This window comes from Cebus imitator, unplaced genomic scaffold (assembly GCF_001604975.1).
Source record: "Cebus imitator isolate Cc_AM_T3 unplaced genomic scaffold, Cebus_imitator-1.0 Scaffold465, whole genome shotgun sequence".
Taxonomy (NCBI): domain Eukaryota; kingdom Metazoa; phylum Chordata; class Mammalia; order Primates; family Cebidae; genus Cebus; species Cebus imitator.
The window spans coordinates 177121-200759 of record NW_016107780.1 but is presented as its reverse complement, the minus strand read 5'-3'; the positions used below and the strand labels follow the sequence as shown (position 1 = coordinate 200759).

The 23639-nt window shown below is 37.5% G+C and overlaps 1 protein-coding gene across 1 annotated transcript in view; it reads right to left on the bottom strand.

The window, feature by feature from the left end:
* The window catches only part of PKHD1L1 (PKHD1 like 1), a 157156-nt gene extending 145076 nt beyond the window's left edge, over positions 1 to 12080 (bottom strand). The window contains exons 1-2 of the mRNA XM_017512233.2: positions 11906 to 12080; positions 9873 to 9962 (exon numbers count right to left, since the gene is read on the bottom strand). Of these exons, the coding sequence (XP_017367722.1) occupies positions 9873 to 9962; positions 11906 to 11978 (163 nt within the window). The 5' untranslated portion in view covers positions 11979 to 12080. The remainder of the gene's footprint in view (positions 1 to 9872; positions 9963 to 11905) is intronic.
* Positions 12081 to 23639: the final 11559 nt, after the last annotated feature.

Below are 23639 nucleotides of genomic sequence, written 5' to 3'. Positions count from 1 at the left end.
GTCTGAGCCCCTAATTGCCTTGCCCTTGTTAGGTGGTGGTTGCTACAACTGCCTATTCTCATTAATCACTGGACATGAAGCCAAGAGATATCCCTATGAATACCCTGAATTCCAGACTCCTCCTTATTGCATTAAGTTAAAACAACCCTATTTCATTGTGATGATTAGAACTGATTATCTCTAGCAACATACTAAATATGTTTGATGGATTCAAACTGAGTAGGCAAATGGTGGTAGTTTCAGTTCAGTGGAATCCATATTGTGACCCATGATGGAAGCATTCTCTAGCTGGAAACTAAGACTACAAATCCAGTAGGATGTAAGGTTGCAAAGGCAGAAAACACAAATTTAATTTCTGGATAACAGGGAATGATGGTGAAGGGAAGCAGCCCTTTATTTCCAGCTCCGTGCGTCTGTCTATCACAAAACAACAGCATATATCTGTCACTGGTGCAAGGCATGTGCGATGTTATAGAGAACAGCATCCCACCCCACCTCCATAACATACAATGTTATGGAGAACAGCTTTTCCCTCCAAGTTGGCATCTTGGCCATAGCTTTAATAGGTTGTCCCATCATTCTACTAAGCCAGATGTTTCCGAGTGACAGATTTCATGGTCATGTGCCCATTATCACAAATATTTCACTATAAAATGCATTTCTTGTTCTGAGGCAATATTTTATGAAATTCTATGGCAGTATATCAGGCTCTGTAAGCTCAGAAGATGGTGCTGGCAGAGAACTTTGGAAAGAGGAAGCAAAGCCCGTAACTGGAATGCGAGTTCCAGCAACAATCAGTCTCTGCTCTTTCCATGGGAGAAAGGCAGTACTGTAATCAACTTGTCACTTAGAAGCTGGGAGGACTTTTTGAGGACTGGTACCCTATTGAGAGCTCAGTGTTGGTCTCTGCTACTGGCAGGTCAGGCATTCAGCTATAGCAGTAGGTCATTTAGGCTTGGTGAAAGGGAGTCCATGGTGTTGGCCCATGCATGGCCCCTACCCCATGGCCGTGCAGTGACCACAGAGAGAAGCTCCTGCATGAATCATCCAATCCATCTGTTTATTCCATCTCCTCTGTGGGGGATGCTGTCTTGAGGGAGTTAACTTGAGACATATAGATCTGTATGCTGTATGCTCACTACTATGAGTCCTTTCATATGCCTCTTTCTAAGACAATCTAATTTCTGATCTTCCAATCCTGTTCCCTTCAGTCCCTAACCAACCAGTGAAGTCCTCTGCCACTGCCCAGGAGCCCATGTACATTCTTACCATGAACCACTTTTCCTGCCTACAAAGTTACCAACTCTGTATATTGATCATGGCTCTGCCCACCAGGGAGGCTGACAGTGAAAAGTGGCTTAAGAGCCTTAGGTCACCTTGCAGCATTTAGGACTGAAATCATAGGTGATACCATGAAGATGTGTATGTGTTATAGACAGTCATGGAAGCTTTTCAGAGGGAGCAAGCCACGAGGAAGTGCATTTTAGGTAGAAGGAGCAGGATGTGCCAAGGCCCTGTGGTGAGACCAGGTTTGTACATTCAAGTAATGACAAGTATAGTTGAAGAAGTATGAGTGAAGAGAAATGGTAGGAAAGGAGACAAGAAAGGAAGGCGCTAAGATTATTTTTAAGCATGGGGAATAATTGCAGGCTTTGAAACAGAGGAGTGGCATGATGTGACTTACACTGTCTAAGATTCACTATCTGCTGTTCTGAGAATAGAATAACGGCAGAAGTGAAGATGTTGTCTCAACGAACAATGGGATAAATGCTGGGGTAAATGGCATAAGTTCAAGAGAAGATTGGATGACAGTAAAGTGAAGAGAACAAATATTGCTAACATTTTTCAGAATTTAATTACAAACAGGAGCAGAGAAATGAGCTGGTAGCTAGAGAGGGGTCTGGAGCAAGGGGAAGGCTGATGATTTTTCTTTTACTTTTTTTCAGGTGGGAAGAATAACAGTATATTTGCATGCTGATGCAATATCTAACAGAAAGAGACAAAAAGATAATGTGAAACAGAGATAAAAATTATTTTAATCTTTCTATAAATATATGAAAATTCAAAATTATGTTTGGAAGTAATTAAACATAGATTAAGTCTTGTATGATGCATAAGAATATTTTGCATTTTTGAAACAATATTCAATTTTGAAACAAACCCGAGAAATAAAACCTATGAATAAGATTCGTGTTCCGAACATTCATTGCAGCACTGTTTACAATAGCAAAAACCTGGAACCAACCCAAATGCCCATCAACGATAGACTGGATAGGGAAAATGTGGCACATATACACCATGGAATATTATGCAGCCATCAAAAACGATGAGTTTGGGTCCTTTGTAGGGACATGGATGAATCTGGAAACCATCATTCTCAGCAAACTGACAGAAGAACAGAAGATCAAACACTGCATGTTCTCACTCATAGGCGGGTGTTGAACAATGAGAACACATGGACACAGGGAGGGGAGCACTACACACTGGGGTCAGTTGGGGGGAAATAGGGGAGGGACGGTGGGGGGTGGGGATCTGTGGAGAGATAGCATGCGGAGAAATGCCAGATGTAGGTGATGGGGAGGAAGGCAGCAAATCACACTGCCACGAGTGTACCTATGCAACAATTTTGCATGTTCTTCACATGTACCCCCAAACCTAAAATGCAATAAAATAAATGGGGAAAAAAAAAGATTTGTGTTCTATTAATTAACTGCTATAATTAAATATTCTCCTAATAGAAATGTTTAAAAGGTACTTGTACTGTTTTAATTCACAAAGTAAATTGCACACCTCTATGGAATTTTATATTATACTGCTTTGGAATAAAGTTAAATGAGGAAATAAACAGCTTTTGCCCAGATTACTTCAAAATCTAAAATTCTTAAATTCTGAATTCTAACAGTATGTGAATTTTTAAATACTAATTTTCTCTATCACAGTTTCTTAACAGTAAAACTCTAGGCAAATTAATCAGTAGTATTATTTTTGAAACTACGAAAATTTTTCTTTCGCAGTAGCAAATTTGTATCCATGTTACTGTAAATTTATAAGCGATTTAAATTTCAGAATTTAATTACCTACAGACCATATCATCCCATAGTACAATAATAAACTTAACATCAGTAAACAAAACAAAAAAAATGGTAAACTCAGAGATGTAGATTTAACTCTTTAAATGTTGTGTATAATACTATTCACAATATAATAAATAGCACTGTAATATAGATATTCTATTTATAATACTGTTAGAAAAAGATAAATATTTGTTATTCACCTTACAATGTTAGCAGTTTTCAAAACGTTTCAACAAAACAATCATTACTACAATATGTGCTCACCTTAAATAACCTTTAATAGTTGAAGTGGTAGAATTGGGGCTGCTAGAAGATATCTGTGGTACAACTGCTTTTTAAATTATCAGGCATTTTCAGTGTTTTACAAAGGTCTGCTAGACAACATGAATACTTCCGTTTTCTTGCAGGCCTGAAAGCAGGACTTCACTGTGCCTGATGTTCATCAGATACCAAAGCCTCTCACCTCCAGCTCTGGTAAAGCTATGTGGCAGATGCCAGTGTTGTTTAATGGGAAACACTCAGGCTTTGGACACTGACATTCTGGCCTGGAATCTCAGCTGTAACACTTCCTTGCCATTATGACCTTGGGCAAGATAAAACTCCTCTTAGCCTAGTCTCCTCATCAGAAAAATGGCCACAATCTATCTTAATGGATTGTTAGGAATAAGAAAGGATCATTTAAGTGCAATGTTTAACATGGTACCAGGTATTCACTAAGATCTCAATAGATACCTGCTCTTATTATTTGTCACAAAAATCCTGAGATTTAGGTTCATCATTATTCTATTTTTAAAATAACAAAGAGGCCAGGAGCAATGGCTCATGCCTGTAATCCCATCACTTTGGGAGGCTGAGGCGAGCAGATCCCCTAAGGTCAAGAGTTCAAGACCAGCCTGGCCAATATGGTGAAACCCCATCTCTACTAAAAACTAGCCTGATGCAGTGGCACCCTCCTGTAATTCCAGCTACTTGGGAGGCTGAGGCATAGAATCACTTGAACCTGGGAGGTGGAGGTTGCAGCGAGCCAAGATTGTGCCATTGCAATCCAGCCTGGGTGTCAGAATGAGACTCTGCCTCAAAAAAATAAGAACATAATAGTAATAATAAAAAAAAAAACAGAATCAGTAAGTGGGTAGCTAGAATTCAAACCCAGGCTGGAGACTTCCTCCAGCCCTTATGTTCTTAGCTCCTAGGCTATCTTTTCCTTATTATATAGGAAAAGTAAATGGAAACTCAATGAAGGGTAGAGATTTTACTAAACATCACTTTATTCCTAAGTTTAATCAAACAACTCATCCAGCATTAGCTAAAGTACAATATAAATATTAATTTTACATGTGAGACATTTGTATTGATTTTGCAATTTTGAATCTAGAAAGACAGTTATTATTAAAACAGAACTGTGAAAAGACATGAGAACACTGCAAAGCAAGTTACATGTAAACCCACTCTTTCCTTTTGTCAATTTTGCTTCTCTTTGGCGTTCACATTGAGTTTGGAACACACAGAAGAGCTCCTGACAGCCAACTAAAGAATGGAAAGTTTTACTTGTGATATGGTTCCAGATGTGAGATATATATATATATATACACATACATATATATATATATATATATATATATATATATTCATATTCCTATCAGGTATATGTCACAGCAATGACAGGTAACATGGATCTGTTCTTCAGCATTCTTAAGACAACTACCATTCTGAAAAATAATGCCAACAAAAGATGATATAATTTTCAGCTTAGGAGTTACTATAATGTCAAATATATATAGCATATGGGAAAAAGTCCTAGGAGCAAAATCTATGGGAAAATAATGAACCAAATCAACAATAATTCATTAATATTATTAATATTGCTCAAAAAACAAATATATAATTATTTCTGACTTTTAAACTAATTCTAAAGCATTAAAAATACAAAAAATCCTTGTTTTAAAAAATTTTAACTTAAAAGTATAATTCTAGGCCAGACACTACTGCTCATGTCTGTAATCCCAGCACTTTGGGAGGCCGAGGCAGGCGTATCACCTGAAGTCAGGAGTTCAAGACCAACCTGGCCAACATGGTGAAACCCCGTCTCTACGACACAAGAAATTAGCTGGGTGTGGTGGCAGGTGCCTGTAATCCCAGCTACTCGGGAAGCTGAGGCAGGAGAATTGCTTGAATCCATAAGACAAAGGTTGCAGTGAACTGAGATCACGCCACTGCACTCCAGCCTAGGCAACAAGAACAAAACTCTGTCTCAAAAAAATATATATATATAATTCTAAACAAATGATTGAGGATAAAAACACCACCTCTGGAAGTACTCCAAAGCACAGAGATTACAGGAAAGACTGAGTGTACCTGGGAAATGGAAAAGGTTGACGCTTTAGATGGAAATTCCTGACATGTTGATGTATTTTTTTTTCTTTTGCAGAAAAACTGGAGACAGGAATTGCCAGGCACACAAAACTGGGTCTCCTGATAAGAGCAATCAAAAAGGAATGCCTGGCTGCTCTCATGGAAAATGTCAGTATTATTAAAACTAGCACTTGTCATGAAGAATGCAGGCTGTTTTGTTTTCTCTAGTTAAAAAAGGAGTGTTAAGAGTGTATTAACCTGCTTAAAAGTTATAACATTCAAACAATGGGAAAGAAATATATAGTGTGATGGATGGAAGCCAACTTCTAAGGAATTAAACCAGACCTATAACATAAATGCAAAGAATAATACAAACAAAAATAGCTCCAATGTATAGAGTTTCTACTATACCTTAGATGTATCATTCTTTTCAATATTCACAACAGTCCTAAGAAGTAGGAATTTATAGTCCATTTTTTAAATTATACTTTAAGTTCTGGGGTACATGTGCCGATATTGCAGGATTGTTACATTAGGTATACACATGCTATGGTGGTTTGCTGCCTCCACCCCCCCCAATCACCTACATCAGGTATTTCTCCTAATGTTATCCCTCCCCAATCTCCCCACACCCTGCTATCCCTCCCCTAGCCCTCCACCCCCCAACAAACCCCAGTGTGTAATGTTCTTCTCTCTGTGTCCATGTGTTCTCATTGTTCAACACCCGCCTATGAGTGAGAACATGTGGTGTTTGGTTTTCTGCTCTTGTGTCAGTTTGGTGTGAATGATGGTTTCCAGATTCATCCATGTCCCTGCAAAGGACATGAACTCATCCTTGTTTAGGGCTGCATAGTATTCCATGGTTTATATGTGCCACATTTTTTTTGTCCAGTCTATCTTTGATGGGCATTTGGGTTGGTTCCAGGTCTTTGCTATTGTAAACAGTGCCACAGTGAACATACATGTGCATGTGTCTTTATAATAGAATGATTTATAATCTTTTGAGTATATACCCAGTAATGGGATTGCTGGGTCAAATGGAATTTCTATTTCTAGATCCTTGAGGAATCGTCACACTGTCTTCCACAATGGTTGAACTAATTTGCACTCCCACCAACAGTGTAAAAGCATTCTTATTTCTTCACATCCTCTACAGCATCTGTTGTCTCCAGATTTTTCAATGATCACCATTCTAACTGGCATGAGATGGTATCTCAATGTTGTTTTGATTTGTATTTCTCTAATGACCAGTGATGATGAGTATTTTTTCACATGTTTGTTGGCCACATGAGGAAGCTGAGGCTCAGTGAAGCAACTTGCCCTAGTCACATAATATGAAGTGGCAAAGGTGGAATTGAAAGCCAGTCAGACTGAACCAAAGTTAATATGCTTTCTGTAATATTATTAAAAGTATATAATTCAACACTTCATTTCAACAAAAAATGTGTGTTCCAGAAATTCTAAGGGAAATAGCTAGAAAAGGAGTCAAAAGTAAAGTGTCATTCCTACTATCTTACTGATTTTTTAAGTAAAAACAAACATGATAAATATCAAAGAAGACAATTAAGAAATACAAGTCATGACTATAAAGTAACAAAGACAATATAGTACAAACAGTCCAGAACTTATAATGCTTCTAATCAAATGAGTCATCTCAGAGGGAGTTATAATAATTTCTAGAACCATGCCATTGTTCAAAACACTTTGGCTTGGGCATCATAAAAGTAAAATCATGTATCTATATCTCCTGAAGCATAGTTTTATGAGGATTTTGTTTTCAAAGCAGGGTTTCACTCTATCACTCAGGCTGTAGTACAGTGGTACAATCATAGCTCACTGCAGTCTTGAACTCCTGGCCTCAAGGAATCCTCTCACCTTAGCCTCCCAAGTGGCTAGGACTACAGACATGCAGGCCATCATGTTAGACAAACGTTTTAAATGTTTCATTTGTAGAGCCAGGGTCTTGCTATGCTGCCCAGGCTGGTTGCCCAGGCTAGTCTCAAACTCCTGGCCTCAAGTGATCCTCCTGCCTTAGCTTCCCAAAGCACTTTAATTACAGGCACAGAGCAATGTGCCCAGCCCAACCACAGCCTTTTAAACAAAGTAATGCTGTAGCATATGTTTGCAAGCCAATACTATACTATGTTTGGATATAGTCAAAAGTCATTTGGATACACTAAAATGTTAACAGTAGATCTTTCCATTGGATAGAATTTCAGAGAACTCACTTTCTAAGTCAAGGGTTTCTATAATATTTTACTATTTTATAATGACATTTACAAAAATAAAACATTTTAAAAAGTAGTATGAAACCAATAGTTAGGTAATCATCTAGAATTTACAATTCCATTTAGAAATTGCTCTTGTTTGATTGATAAATTAGCACTGCATAGAATTCTAAAGTAGAGAATCTATCAGAGACAACACTGGTGATTTATATGAATATAGTCCCACCAAATAAACTTTGTTTAAGTTCATCCATGTAGCTATAGAAGCTCTGGCGTGTTTTGGAAATTCATTATCATTTTGTAGATATCATTCTGTACATATTAGGGGTACCCAAAAGCCTATATTAAAATAGCATTTTTAAATTTATTTTAAACCACTTTATTGAGGTATGATTGACATACAAAAGCTATATGTATTTAATTTATACAATTTTATGAGTTTGGGTATACGTATATAACCATAAAACTATAACCACAAGCAAAGTCACAAACTGACCACCTGCCTCCAAAAGCTTCCTCCTGCACTATTTATTTTTTAAAAAATTTTGGATAAGAATATGTAACAAGATTTCTCATTGTAAACATTTAGGTATACAATGCTAAACATTTAGGTATACAATGCAGTATTGCTAACTAGAGGCTCCATGCTGTACAGTAGGTCTCTAGTATTTATTCATTTTGCATAACTGAAATTTTGTACCTTTGACCAATACCCCTCCTCCACTTCCTCTTCTCCCAGTTTCCGATGACCACTATTCTATTCTCTGCCTCCATAAGGCAGTATTTAGACTCAATCTCTGAGAAAGACAAGTTTTTAGTCATCTGCAGTGTGTAGTTAAGACAGGGGTCTATAAGACAAATCAGAAGGTATAAGCATCTGCAATGCTAAACACATCCTGAAACTGGGACTGATGAGGAACGTAGATATTTACTATATCACACTCTGGGCTTTTTACTTGAGTCCGCAGCCTAATTGCCACACAACATCTACACAAGAGAAAAGATCACATTTTAGCTAGATCTAAAAGGATATCTTTCCAAAATGCCATAAGAAGAGAATATTTTGTTTTTCTTATTTCAAACTAGGGATGATCTGGGTCTATATGCTTAAATTCAAGCCATAGTTCCTAGATCAGAAAATGTTCAGGTCTGAAAACAGAAAAAAATGGCTGGGTGTTTTCTTTCTTCTTCTTCTTCTTTCTTAATTTGATCATTTCTCTCATGGCATTTAATTTTCTCTTTAAAACCCAATAACTTTCACGCATACCATCTTAAGAGCAATTCACAATACAAGAAATATATGGTTAAAGGTATCTTTAAAATGATCTATATATAAGAAACAATATATTTAACAAATACATTGTTCACAGATCTTAACTCTAAAAAAATAACACTTTAATCCAAAATATATTGTTCATAATGTAGAGGTATAAACCATTTTAAGCACATCATCAAGAGATTGAATTTTGCAGAAATAGAAGCATTAAGATATTACATTATATGACAAAATAATTAAATGTTTGTTAACTATAAAACTTTTCATTTCTTAAAAAACAATAGATTTTGTTAATATTTTTAAATGTTTCTTATTCTTCAAAAATTCCTAAGTATCTGAATATTAATATCATTTCTATTATAAAAGGTCTTATGGCTGAAAGAAACACATATTTCTATTTAATCCTAGGAAAAGCTGTGCATTAAATATATTTACTGATTGCCTTCTATGTTTCATCCTAAGACCAGGCAAAGAAAAGGGGAACGATGTGTGACCTCTGCCTTTATGAAGCCTGGGGCTGGATGGCAGAAGGAATCCAAAGTTTTCTATTGCCTGTCCTCTTTCATTAACATACTAGTTCTCTATTATACTCTTATCAACATTCTATCCAACACTCACAAAATGTTTTAATATTAAATTAATGTTATTAGATCCATGAAGAATAAAGCAAATAATTGCTGAGTTGGGTTAACTGCATTCCTTGTAGTTCAGTCATTAATCCAGATATTGATGTTAAGCAAGTAAGTGTAATAAGAATTCAGATGATCAAGTTGATAAAGACTCTTGGGAATTTCACTAGCTATCAAAGAAGATAGAGTTTTACTACTCTGGCCAAGTGAAGAAACAACTCCAGTGGTGTTTGTTTGTTTTTAACCATAAAGCCCTAAATATGAAATAGTCTTTAAAATACTTCAATCTTGGCAAACAAAAAAGCAACCATACCTTCTCCTCTGATAGTCAGCCTTGTTGCTCCATTTATGCTGCCATATTTAGGTATTATTTCTGTGACTTTGGGGATTATTTCAGAGCCATCTGAAAGTATTAAAATATAGTAGAGGTAAAATTACCAGGTTCTTAATTTCAATCACCAAAATTTAACACATACCACAAGGTTGCAAGGAAAACATTGTGAAGTTTACAGGACTGAAAGTAAAATTCACCCAAGTTTTATTTTTGGCTCTACCAATGACTTGACAGAGTCATTCTTGGTTAATACTCACTAGCTTTGTGCAAAGCACTATCTTAGGGGCTACCAAGAGCAAAAATAACATGTTATCATTTTCATCGCTTACTTATCATATTATAAAACATTTATTAAAACCTTAATTTCATGTAGTGCCCTGCTAACTGCAGATCTATAGCTATGCTTAGCAGCTCACGTAACAGCAGACATCACGAAGAAACAAGTTATTATAAGAGCACACAAGAAATGCAGTGCTAGGTAGGTCAAAAGACTAGACCAAGTACACAGAGAAATGTTGGTTTTGAGAAGAAATTGTTTTCTGTAAGGGAGTATGGCTTCAGGAAAGATTATTTCTGGGACCTTTCTAGCCTCCTGATGACAGCAAGTTCTTTATATAAAGGTCACTAATTCATTCAACAAACTGTGTTGGCTTCCTGGAGACACAGAAATGTGTAACAGTCCTGACTTTCCAAAAGCTTAGCTTAGACAGTACCAAGAGACAGAGGAGTGCATAGAGGCCATGAGTGACTCGAGGAGCATGTCACCCACACTGCTTGTGTCGCACTGGCTTCTATAAAGAAGGATGCCCCTTCCACATTTTTTAGGGCAAATATGAATTAGTTAGACTGGACCAGTCAATAGAAAGATAAAGATAGTTCTAGATAGAAGGAACTGTCTGGGCAAGCAGGGGTGTGTAAGCTACTCCTTTGGAGTACTGCAAATAATTCTTTAAAACAACTCAAAACTACACAGTGGATAGAGGTGCATATTTTCTGCTTACACTGTAATCTAGTAATTACTGGAGTCCTAAAAGAAATTTTCAAAGTAGGTAGAAAAAATTTAAGTGATGATTCAAAGAAAGGCCACAGAAGTAATCAATTTCTTGAAATGGATGTATACAAAAAGGTTAAGGGAATTATGATTGGATAGTTCATTTCTGTCTTTAAAAGGTTTCAAATGGACTTCACCTATAGTAAAAAAAAAAAAAAAAAAAGCTGTCCAACATAAGGGAGACCAGTTCCACGGCCCCAGGCCCAATGCCTCTGTTTTTCGGGTCTGCCTTTGCCAAGAGCTCCAAGGCATTTGCTGCCACACATTCATTATCTCAGGGCAGCCCGTAGCCAAGAGTAGGAAACTCCAGTGAGGAGCTGGATCCTATCTCCAGACAGTGCTGCTCCTCGCCTATCTCAGGTTCATCCTCCTGTTATCTCTACAGACAACTCCAATTTCTTATCAGTCTCTTCCAAGCCCTCTTCTGAGTATTACTTTGAAAACACCGGGCAGCTGCCCCTGGAAATGACTGACACCTGCCACGAGGGCCCATCCCATCCTACAGGGAGTAGGGGAGTTGTTGCTCTTTCTTCTGTGGGGAAAGCGACCCAGGAAGAGTGGAGGAAAAGAGAATCAGGTTGCGTCTTCCCAGTCCCCACACCTCCGCCAAATTTCAATGTCCTGTCACTTGTGTCACTTTGGGGGTGCTGGTGGGAGCACTGAATTTCATCATTCAAGTAGCAGCACTGACGAGTTAAAGGCAATCTCTCACAATCTCTTTCTCTGTGTTCTCTCTCTCTCTCTCTCTCTCTCTCTCTCTCTCTCTCTCTCTCTCTCTCTCTCTGCGTCTGTCTCTGTTTGCTAGGCCTGCTATCCAGGTCCCAGGGTCCCCAGGTTCGTCCTGTAACTCACAGCCTCAGCCAGATGCCAGGTGGTCCCGCCACTCCCAGAACCCCGGGAGCAGAGGTAGTGTCTACGCGGGCCTCTCCTGCTAGCCTCCCTAGCATGCCCAAAAGGTTACCTGTGCGGGGATTCGCGGCACACATGAGCAGCCCCCAGAGGCCCCAAATCCCCAGGAGCCACAGGTGTCCCATTGCAAAGCCAGTTCCGCGGAGTTGGTGCCCTCCGCTCGCAGCTGGCGCCAGTGCCAGAGCTCCGCTCCTGGAACTGCGTGCGACTCGCTAGCGCTCGCGCCTCGCCCCCAGAGCGCAAGGGAACTGGGCCGCCCGGGGCCCTCTCCGCCCCCGCTCTCCAGCTGCGCCTCTGGGCTTTGTGCGCACACGCGCGCGCACACACACACGCACACACACACACGCACGCACGCACACACACACACACACACACACACACACACACACGAACCTTCAACGGAGAACCAAGCCGGGGCTGGGCCAGTCAGTGATAATCAAACCACCACACTCAAACCCGGGTACTGCCTTCCCAAGGCTGTCCCCATAGGTATAAGGGCCCTATTCCTTTTGGTGAAAGGAATCGATGGTCGTTGAGGTCTCCCTAGACCTCTTCCTTTCTCTTTTTTTTCTTTTCTGTTTTCTCTCTTTCCCTACATACTATCATTTGCCTATCTGTCTTGGTCATTAATCCTCCCCGGGTGGGCTTATAAATCCACCTAATACACAAACCCTACGCGTTTTCACCCCTTCATATTCATATGAGATTGTGCTATCTCTTTACTTGACAATCACAGTAATATTTATTGATCTCTCAGCATGTCCTACACACGGCATCTAGTGCTATCTAGACAGTAGCTCCAATAGAACGGTTACTATTATTATCATGCCCGTTTTTCCAAGCAGTAGACTGAGGCACAGAAATGTTAGGTGACTGGTCCAAGAACCTACACCTAAGTACAGAGTGAGGACTCAAGCAGAGAGACTCCAAAGCCAGTTCTCTTAGCCCCTCCACTGCCCCCCAGTTCAGTAGACTTAGCGCGAGGGCTTACTGTTGGCATGGAGGGAGGCCCAGGACTGCTCACCTATTTCTGGGATGCCAGAGAGCAGAAATGAAACCCAGGTGTCTCTCACTTTCTTGGGAATGCAGTTTATTATTCCCCACTGAATGCACCCCCCCTCCCACGGGCTAATTCCAAATCCTCCAACTGTTCTTAATATCCTAACCTCAGGTTCTCTTGATTGTCCACCTCTTCCTAATATAGAGGTGAGAAGTGGCTGGGGGTGGTGGCTCACACCTGTAATTCCACCACCTTGGGAGGGGGTGGGTGGATCACTTGAAGTCAGGAGTTCAAGATCATCCTGGCCAACATGGTGAAATCCCGTCTCTACCAAAAGTACAAAAATTAGCCAGGTGGGGTGGCATATGCCTTGTAATCCCAACTACTCGGGAGGCTGAGGCAGGAGAATTGTTTGAATCCGAGAGGCAGAGGTTGCAGTGAGCAGAGATTGCACCACTGCACTCCAGCCTGGGTAACAGAGTGAGGCTCCGTATCAAAAAAAAAAAAGGTGAGAAGCTCCACTCACGTAATTTGCAGTTTCTACATTTGAAAATATTATGTGTTTTTACAAGATACTTAAATGATTATTGCCCAAATAACAATGCATAAGCTTTTATTGGATCCTGGTTTGTAAAAATAAAAAAAAGTAAAAGCTATAAAAGATATTTGCAGAACAAATTAGGGAAAGTGAATATGGATTAAGTACCAAGTACTGAAAGATATTATGGAAGCGTTCATTTCATTAGGTATAATAGTGGTATCATACTTAAGTCAAAGAGTATTTTTAAGTGATTGAATCGCATGCTGAGGTATTTGGGGTTGGAGTATCATGATGTCTGGAATTTACTTCGAAATGATTTTGCTGAAAAAAAACTGGCAAATTTTAATCAATGTTTGAATTTAAGGTATGATCCTTTGCACTTTTTTATTAGTTTAAAATTTTTTGTAAATAGAACATTTATAGCAAAGAGGAAAACTTTTCTGAGTGTTGGGTATATCAATAAAGTGCTTAGAATTTTTTATGTTGACCTGTTTGCCAAACTTTTAAAATATTTTTTACCAGATTTTTAGATAGTATATTAACCAGCAAATGACATGCAACATTGAAAATATTATATGGTTGCTTATATGGTGTCCTATTTTATTTTTCTACATAACACATACTAATTGCATGGCTCTTTATACTAGTTTCTTTGAGATATCTTCACTTTCTTTCACACTTAGTCTTCTTAGAATAAGTTAAATATATATAAAGTATGTATTAGGTATACATATTATATACATACATATGTATCCACTATTATATGTATATATAATTTTTTTCTCTATGTATCACCATTAGTCACTCAAATAATCTTATGAAAGCTGGTAAATACTTCTATTAAACTACAGTCATCTAATTTGGCAAATTTAGCTAATTAGTCATTCAGCAAACTGATCATTGGACTAATTAGCTTCAGGCAAGTTGATTTCTGGTAAATTAGCCTTCTTTCTTGTCTTATAATACCTTAAAAAAACAAGCACCATAATTTGCATATATAAATTTTAATAAACTTTTGTTAAATGAATGAGCATCTTTAACTGATTTTTCCCTTTAAATAGTGCTTATTTATATGATAAATAAATGTCCTAAAAAAGATCACACCAGTGAGAATTTTGGTCTTGAATTATTAAATAATTATATCGGTTAATGTACCAATAAATAATTGTAACTAGATGGAAATTCATACACCAAAAGGTCAACTTGGAACCAGAAAAGCAGCTATGTAGTTGATGTAATTTATGATTTAAATCATGTTCATTTTTAGAGTCTTCAAGCCTTTGCAGCACAGACTCATCATGGGAAGTGGACATGAGAAAACATAAAAGTAGAATCTTGATTATTAAACCTCGTGTTTCTTTTGTAGGTTTTCAAAAATTTAGCTCTAATGAATCCCTGCCTAAAGGGCCAGGATGGTGGGTGTGACCTGTACAATCACATCGGGCCCATGCTCAGTTTAATGCTCTGCTGTCATCTTGAGATCCTTAATACTTTTTGAACAAGAGGGTTTCACTTTTCATTTTGCATGAGACCTCACCAATTATGTAGCCTGTTCTACTGACCTATACGGTGAAAAGAGAGACTGATTTTAAACTTATTGGTCCCTTGACCAATTGCTCTTAATTTAAAGGCAATGACAAAATGATAAGGGATTGATAGAAACTCTTGCAGAACTAGAGGGAATGAGGAATTCAATTGTGAATGTATCACTCAACTTAGGGCCTAATTTCAAAACTAGACATAATAGTGAAAGATGGTGAACAAAATAAGGTACTTGGAAAACAACAGTTTTCCTTTAACATATAGTCAGTATTCTAGGCATTAAGAAAATGGCAGTGATTAAGAAAAATATCCGTCCTCATGGAGCTTACATTCTTGGTGGAGATAAGTGAGATGCAAAGTATGTTCAAAACTAATACATGGTAGAGAAAAAATACTAGAGCAAGGAAGACAACAAACAATTTAACCTTGTTGCTTAATACCTGGAAGGAGATGAAAGGTTCTTAATTGTTTAAGTGTGCAAATGCTGTATGGTTCAAATAAAAATTATTAACTCTCCTTTGGCAACTTTGTATGGAGCTACACAGCCCAGATAATGTTGAATATATTTGACTGTTGAGACAATTATTGAAGCTTGTTAAAGTCATTCCTTATTGTGAACATATTGTGCAGTAATAAAGGTTTTACAAAGTACCTTCTGCGAGTGTCAACTTCTCTTTCATTTACTTACTTATTTCTTCAAATTCCTTTTTTGTATTTGTTGTGTTGTAAAATGGGTATTGGTGATTACTCTTTCATGAATATAGTGTGTATTTTAAAAGTAACTGTGAGAAAATTATGTATATCAGAAATGAGAATGATTATTTTTAGTAAGGCACAGATACAAAAAGCTATGAAATTCCATGCTCAAAAATATTCGCATTCCTAGAAGAGCATGGTTCTAAACTCCTCCTGAAATCTTGTGTCTGCCTGAGGGTTAAAGCAATAAAAAGTGTTAAAAAATGAACAAATTGGAAAAAAAAAACTTGTTTTATTTCACTTGTCTTACAAATTGCTTAAATATCCTATGATTTACTTAATTGACTGCCAATAACTGAAATTTTGTGTCTATTGACCAACATCTCCCAAAGCTCCCCACTTCCAACTATTGATAACCAACATTCTACTCTGTTTCTATGAGTTTGACCTTTTTGCATTCCACACATAAGTGAGATCATGCAGTATTTGTCTTATTTCACTTAATATAATGTCCCCCAGGTTCATCCCTGTTGTTGCAAATGGCAGTTTTTTACTGTTTTTTAGTGGCTGAATACTATTCCCTTGTGTATATATGCCATATTTTCTTTATTCATTCATTTATTGATGTATACTTTCATTAATTCTATATTTTGGCTATTTGAATAATGCTACAATGCACCCGGGAGTTCAGATGTATCTTAGAGATTCTTATTTCAGTTCATTTGATTGTATACCCAGAAGTAGGATTGCTGGATCCTACTTCTAATGGTAGTTCCATTTTTAATTTTTTGAAGAACTTTCATACCGTTTTCCATAATGGCTGTACTGAATTACATTGCTACCAACAGTGTACCAAGATTCCTTTTACTCCAGATTCTTGTTAGCAATTGTGACCTTTTGTCTTTTTTATTATAGCCATTCGCACAGATGTGAGGTAATATGTCATTGTGGTTTTATTTGCATCTCCCTGATGGTTAGTGATGTTTTTACTGCAGCTCAGACTCTGAGTTCTAGGCTCTCAAGCAAACAGGAATGAACACCAGGCCAAACAGAAATTTTTCTTAGGCAAGGTTTTAATAGGCTTCCAGCTCATGCAATGCAAGGGAGAAGTGTACAGAACATAGATCCCAGTGCCAGCTCCCCAAAGGGCTTGGCTCTTGTCATTTTAAGGAAGCTGCAGTGAGAAAACGAGCTATGTGTGGGCATATGGAGGCAGGAAACTTTTAGCACCTGCACAGTTTGATAACATATTTCTTCATGTGTCATAGGTCTCATTAGCATGTTAAATCACCACCCCTGGGTGTGATTTTTTCAGTTATAATAAGACTATAATAAGGAAAAACTTCATGAAAGGTCAGTGCTGGAATTCACTCATCTTGTCTTTGGTTGGCTGGATCTGGTCTGGTTATTATTGGGAATGCCAGAGTCTTACCTCAGCAACCTTGGAAGACATCACTCAAGGATATAAATGGTTTCTTCTTTTTATGGTTAGGAATTCAGCCCTGTCAGCTAAGTTAAGAAGAGGCGGCTTTCTACTCCCTGACTTGGGTCAGCTTGTTAAGGGAGGCAAGAAGGTAGGGCAGGGAAATGCTCAGACATTTGAGGCCTATGGAGGAGGGCAGAGGGGCCTAGGTTACTATGTCTCTCATCTGCCAGGACTGAGTTTCTTTCCTATACTGGCTCAATGTTTATCACCTTGACATATACTTGTTGGCCATTTGTATGTCTTTTTTGGGGAAATGTCTATGTAAGTCCTTTGTTATTTTTAATCTAGTTATTTGTTTCCCTATTATTGTGTTAAAAGAGTTCCACATACATTTTGGATATTACTCATTATCAGATTTGCAAATATATTCTTCAATATAATAGATACTCTCTTCACTCTGTTGATGTTTCCTTTGCTGCAAAGAAGCTTTCTAATTTGATGTTAGCCTATTTATCTACTTTTTCCTTTTGTTACCTGTGCTTTTAGAATCATATACAAAAAAAGTATTGCCCACACCAATGTCCTGAAGCTTTTCCCCAGTATTTTTTTCTAGTGGTTTTATGGTTTTGGGTCTTACATTTAAATTTTTATTTTAGACGATTTTTGTTTACGGTATGAGATGAGGGCCTAATTGCATTCTCCTGCATGCAGGCATCCAGTTTTCCCAGCCCTATTGTTGGAAGACATTGCCCTTTCTCATCATGTGTTGTTGGTATTTTTGTTGAAAATCAATTGACCATAAATATGTGAATTCATTTTGCAGGTGAGGGGTAAGATTTAAGTGCTTGTTTAAGTTAAGGGCAACTACTTAATTTTTCTGAAAGAAAAGAAATTCTGCATTCAGAATACTTTGAAAAAAATATTTATGCATGGGTTGGCTTACATGACAATTATTTTTAGCTAAGTGGATGGGCTAAAATTTTCAAGATTATGAGGCTTTCTACTTTAAATAATATTATAATCTTTCTAGACTATATAGCTGATTTGGAAGATCAAAAGGGAAACTGACATCCTTGCCAAGCTTTGAAATGTTTTACCCTTAGATAACTATCCATTTCTTTGAAAAGAGGCATCTATAAATATCTGGAAACTGTTCAGTACCCTTTTGGAAATTACTTCTATCTCAATAGTATTAAACTTGAACCACATACCCAGAATTCTTTACTTTCTGATATAAACTGTATTGGAAACATTGTCCTAGTTCATAATATTTGATCTTAGGCTCAAAATCATTATAGGTTGGGTTTAACTCAAAAAACCTTTGAGGATTCTGGTATCTTTTGAGGCAAGCTTATATCGGCCTTGTAAAATAAGCTTAAAATAGTTTTTTATGCTACAATCTAAATGTTTGTGTCCTCCAAAAATTTATATGTTGAAAGTGATGCTTACACTAAAGTTAATACTGTTAGGAAGTGGGGAGCTCTTGAAAGGTGATTAGGTCATGGAAAGCCCTCATGAATGGGATTAGTGTCCTTATGAAATAGGCCCAAAAGAGCTCATTCACGCCTTCCATCGTGTAAGGATGAGGTGAAAAGATTCCTTCTATGAATCAGAAGATGGCATTCATCAGACAACAAATCACCAACACCTTGATCACCAACTTCCCAGACTTCAGAACTGTAAGAAATGATTTTCTGTTGCTTATAAACCATCCAGTCTATGCTATCTTGTTATAACAGCCCAAATAAACTAAGACGTCCTTGTTGCTACACACACACACACACACACACACACACACACACCTTAACTAATCAAGAGTTTCAATACTTATAAACACTAAAACTAAAATTTGAAATTGACAAAATGTCCTTCATAACAATAACAAACATGTCATTCTGTCAATCACAACCCCGCAGTGTAATGTTCTTATCAAGTTAAGAAACAAGTTTACCCTGATCTTTTAAAATAAGGTACAGTTTAAAAGTTACTTGCATTAATCAAAACTACATTGAGATACCATCTCACACCAGTTAGAATGGTGATCATTAAAAAATCTGGAGACAACAGATGCTGGAGAGGATGGGGAGAAATAGGAACACTTTTACACTGTTGGTGGGAGTGTAAATTAGTTCAGCCATTGTGGAAGACAGCTTGGCGATTCCCCAAGGACCTAGAAATAGATATTCCATTTGACCCAGCAATCCCATTACTGGGTATATATCCAAAGGATTATAAATCATTCCACTATAAGGACACATGCACATGAATGTTCATTGCAGCACAGTTTACAATAGCGAAGACCTGGAACCAACCCAAATGCCCATCGATGATAGATTGGACAGGGAAAATGTGGCACATATACACCATGTAATATTACGCAGCCATCAAAAATGATGAGTTCATGTCCTTTGTAGGGACATGGATGAACCTGGAAGCTATCATTCTCAGCAAACTGACACAGGAGCAGAAAATCAAACACTGCATGTTCTCACTCATAGACGGGTGTTGAACAATGAGAACACATGGACACAGGGAGGGGAGCACTACACACTGGGGTCTGTTGGAGGCAAATAGGGGAGGGACAGTGGGCGGTGGCGAGTTGAGGCGGGGATGGCATGGGGAGAAATGCCAGATATAGGTGAGGGGGAGGAAGGCAGCAAATCACACTGCCACGTGTATACCTATGCAACAATCTTGCGTGTTCTTCACATGTACCCCCAAACCTAAAATGCAATGAAAAAAAAAGTTACTTGCATTTAGAATGTATTGTCTTATTTTGGGGTTAATAAAGATAAATATCATGCATTTATTTTGAAATATTTTGATAACTACAATTTTAATATAATTTGTTTCCAGTATAATTCTACAAATTTTATTTTGTGCATTTTTTATTATTACACGTTAAGTTCTGGAGTACATATGTAGAATGTGCAGGTTTGTTACATAGGTATACATCAGCCATGGTGGTTTGCTGCAATATTTTGTGCATTTAAACATAGTGTTCTGAGAAAGAGTTCATAGTCTATACTTGACTTCCAAAGGGATTCAGAGAGATTAGAAACACCTGATTTAGGCAGGAGGTAAAGATAGAAAAGAAAATGGGTCATATGATTAGGATTTGGGAAACTCCAACAGTTAGAGGTCTAGCAGAAGAGAGATTAGCAAATAAGACTGAGAGACAGCAGCCATGGATGAGAGGGGAAGCAGAACAGTATTGCAATACAGAATTAAGAGAAGAACATGTCTGAAGATATAGAATCATCACTTGTTATCAACGCTGTTGGGAGGTTGAAGAAGATAGTAATCTCTCTTGACTTGGACATAGATAGATTCAGCGAAATGGTAATTTCCATAAGCCCATATTGAGCGAGATGAGTGGGAGGTGAAGAAGTCGAGAAAAAACAATTAAAAAGTTTAGCTTATAATAGGAGCAGAGGAAGGGGGCTGTTTCTAAAGGGAGATATGTGATCAAGACATGGTTTTATAAAAGATTATGGTTACCAGGCCAAGTGACTATGCTGCTATGGATGATGTAGCCAAAGGGTAAAATTCCAGTGGAGGTGAGGGAGGGACAACTCTAAGAGAGAGATCATTGAGAAGAAGAGAGGTGCTGGAATCTAGGGGACAAGTGGAGGCAAGGTTCAATGTATGGGTCCAGATTCAGGAAGGCTGGCAAATTTGGTGGTGGGATGCCAGGTTCTTGTCTGATTGCTGCTGTTTCCTTCATAAGCATGAGACAGTGTTATTAGTGCCGGAGAGAAGTGTGAAATGGGAATTTTGGTGAGTAGGAAAGCGTATACCCTGGGAAAGTGTGCTGGAGTTCTTGGGCAGGAAAAACTGTTCATTTAAGGTTGTGACCATTATTTCTTTTCAAACCATGTTCATGGCTTGGACTACCTAATTCTGTTAAACTGTTTGTACTACTCAAAGGAATACACATATTCCATGCAATTCCTATTAAAATTTCAATATTTTTCACAGAAACAGAAAAAACAATTCTTAAATTCAAAAGGTATAGAAGACCTCAAAAGCCAAAGCAATCTTGAACAAGAAGAACAAAGCTGAAGTCATTACATTTCCTGGTTTCAAATAATTTTATAAAGCTATAACAAATAGAGTAATAAAAAAATCATTATACTTTGGGAGGCTGAGGTGGGAGGATCACTTGAGCCCAGGAGTTTGAGATGAGCGTGAGCAACATATTGAGACCTGAGACCCCAACTCTACAAATTTTTTTTTTTGCAAATTAGCCAAGTGTAGTGCCACATGCCTCTAGTCACAGCTACTTCTAAGGCTTAGGTAGGAGGATCACTTGAGCTTGAGAGGTTGAGGCTGCAGTAAACCATGATCATGCCACTGCACTCCAGCCTGGGTGACAGATGGGAAATAACAGTCTTTTAATAAATTATGCTAGGAAAACTAGATATACACATAAAAAAGAAAAAACTTTAATCCATTTATCATAAATACAAAAAAACTCAAACATTTATTAAACACTCAAAGACATGAAACAGCAAAACTAGAAGAAAACAGGGAAAAGCATCCTTGACATAGGCCTTGGCAATGATTTTTTGGATATGACACCAAAATACAGGCAAAAAAAGTGAGATTACATCAAATTAAAAAGCTTTCTTGCAGCAAAGAAAGCAATCCCGAGTGAAATGGCAATCTATAGAATGAAAGAATATGTTTTCAAACCATATATTTGATAAGGGGTTAATAATATTCACAATATTAGGAATGCCTACAACTCAATAACAAAAAACAAACACCACCAACAAGCCAATCCAATTAAAATATAGACAAAGGACCTAATAAATATTTCTCTGAAGAAGAAGACATGCAAATGGCTAAAAGCTATATGATGAGGTGCTCAACATCATCAATCAGGGATTTGCTAATCAAAACCACCACTTCATCTCACAACTTTTAGAATGACTATTATCAAATAGTCAAAAGATAAGTGTTGGCAAGAATGCAGAGAAAAGGGAACCCTGGTACACTGTTGGTTTGAATGTAAGTTAGTATAGCCATGAAGATCCTTCAAAATATTAAAATTAGAAATATCATATAATCCCACAGTTCCACTTCTGGGTATATATCCAAAGGAATTGAAATCAGAATTTTTTTTAAGACAAGTTGTCAGCTGTCACCCAAGCTTGACTATAGTGGCACAATCATGGCTCACTACAGCCTTGACCTCATGAACTCAAGCAACCCTCCCACCTTAGCCTGCCAAGTAGTTGGGACTATAGGCTTGTGCCACCATGCCCAGCTAGTTTTTGAACTGTTTGTAGAGATGGGGTTTTACCATATTGCCTAGGCTGGTCTGGAACTCCTGGGCTCAAGCATTCTGCCCACCTTGGCCTCCCAAAGTGCTGGGATTATAGGCATGAGCCACCACACCCAGCCAGGATCTTGAATATGTGTCTGCATCTCATGTCCATTAAAGCATCATTCACTGTAACCCAAGATATGGAATTAACCTAAGTGTTCATCAACGGATAAATGAATAAAGACAATGTAATATACACCTCCACATTCATTTACGTACCTTCCTCTACACTAGAATTATTCAGCCTGAAAAATGAGAAAAATCATGCCACTTGTGAAAACATGAATGGGCCCAGAGGGTATAACGTTAAGTGAAAAAAGCCAAACACAGAAAGACAAATACTGTATGATCCCACCTATATGTGGAATCTAAAATAGTCAAACTGATAGCAGCAGATGTAGAATGATTGTCAGGGGCTGGGGTGATGGGGAAATGAGAAGATGATCGTTAAAGTGTACAAATTCTCAGCTATGTAAATTCCAGAGATTTATTATGCAGCACGTGCCTATAGCTAACAATACTGTATTGTATACTTAAAATTTTCTAAGAGGATAGATCTGGTGTTAAGTGTTCTTACTACATACATGTGCACGCACGCATGCACACACACACACACACACACACACACACACACACACACAATAACCAAGGGTGAGGGAGAAAAGTCTGGGAGGTGCTGAATATGTCTATAACCTTGATGGTGGTCATGGTTTTACAGGTATATTCTTATCCCCAAACTCATTGCATTGTATACATTAAATAAATATAGCTTCTTACATGTCAATCATACCTCAATAAAGTGCTTTTTGAAAATATAGGAAATAAAGGCAAGTTACATAAACAATATAAAACATTTATCTAAAGATATAAAAGGAATGCTGACATACATATTATTGTTTCATACATATTAAGTGTACCCTAACCAGAAAATATTTTTATGTTGTCCCTAATATTTTGTTCATTTTTTTAAATGAAGCAAAAAAAATCACACTTGTATTTTGAAAATTTTTAAAGTTATTTAAAATAAGAAAGTATATACTCTTCTATTAGATTCACATTTTAAATCTTTCTCTATCTCCATGTATAGTATATAGTATCATTTTTTCCATTCATTTTTCTATTCATAGTCTGTTTATATAGTACCAGTTTTTGCTATTAAAGCATTTGGGAGTTAGTTATAATGTGGCACTTCATCCTTAAATATGTCAAGATGGAACAGGATCATTCTTCACAATTGCAAGTGTAA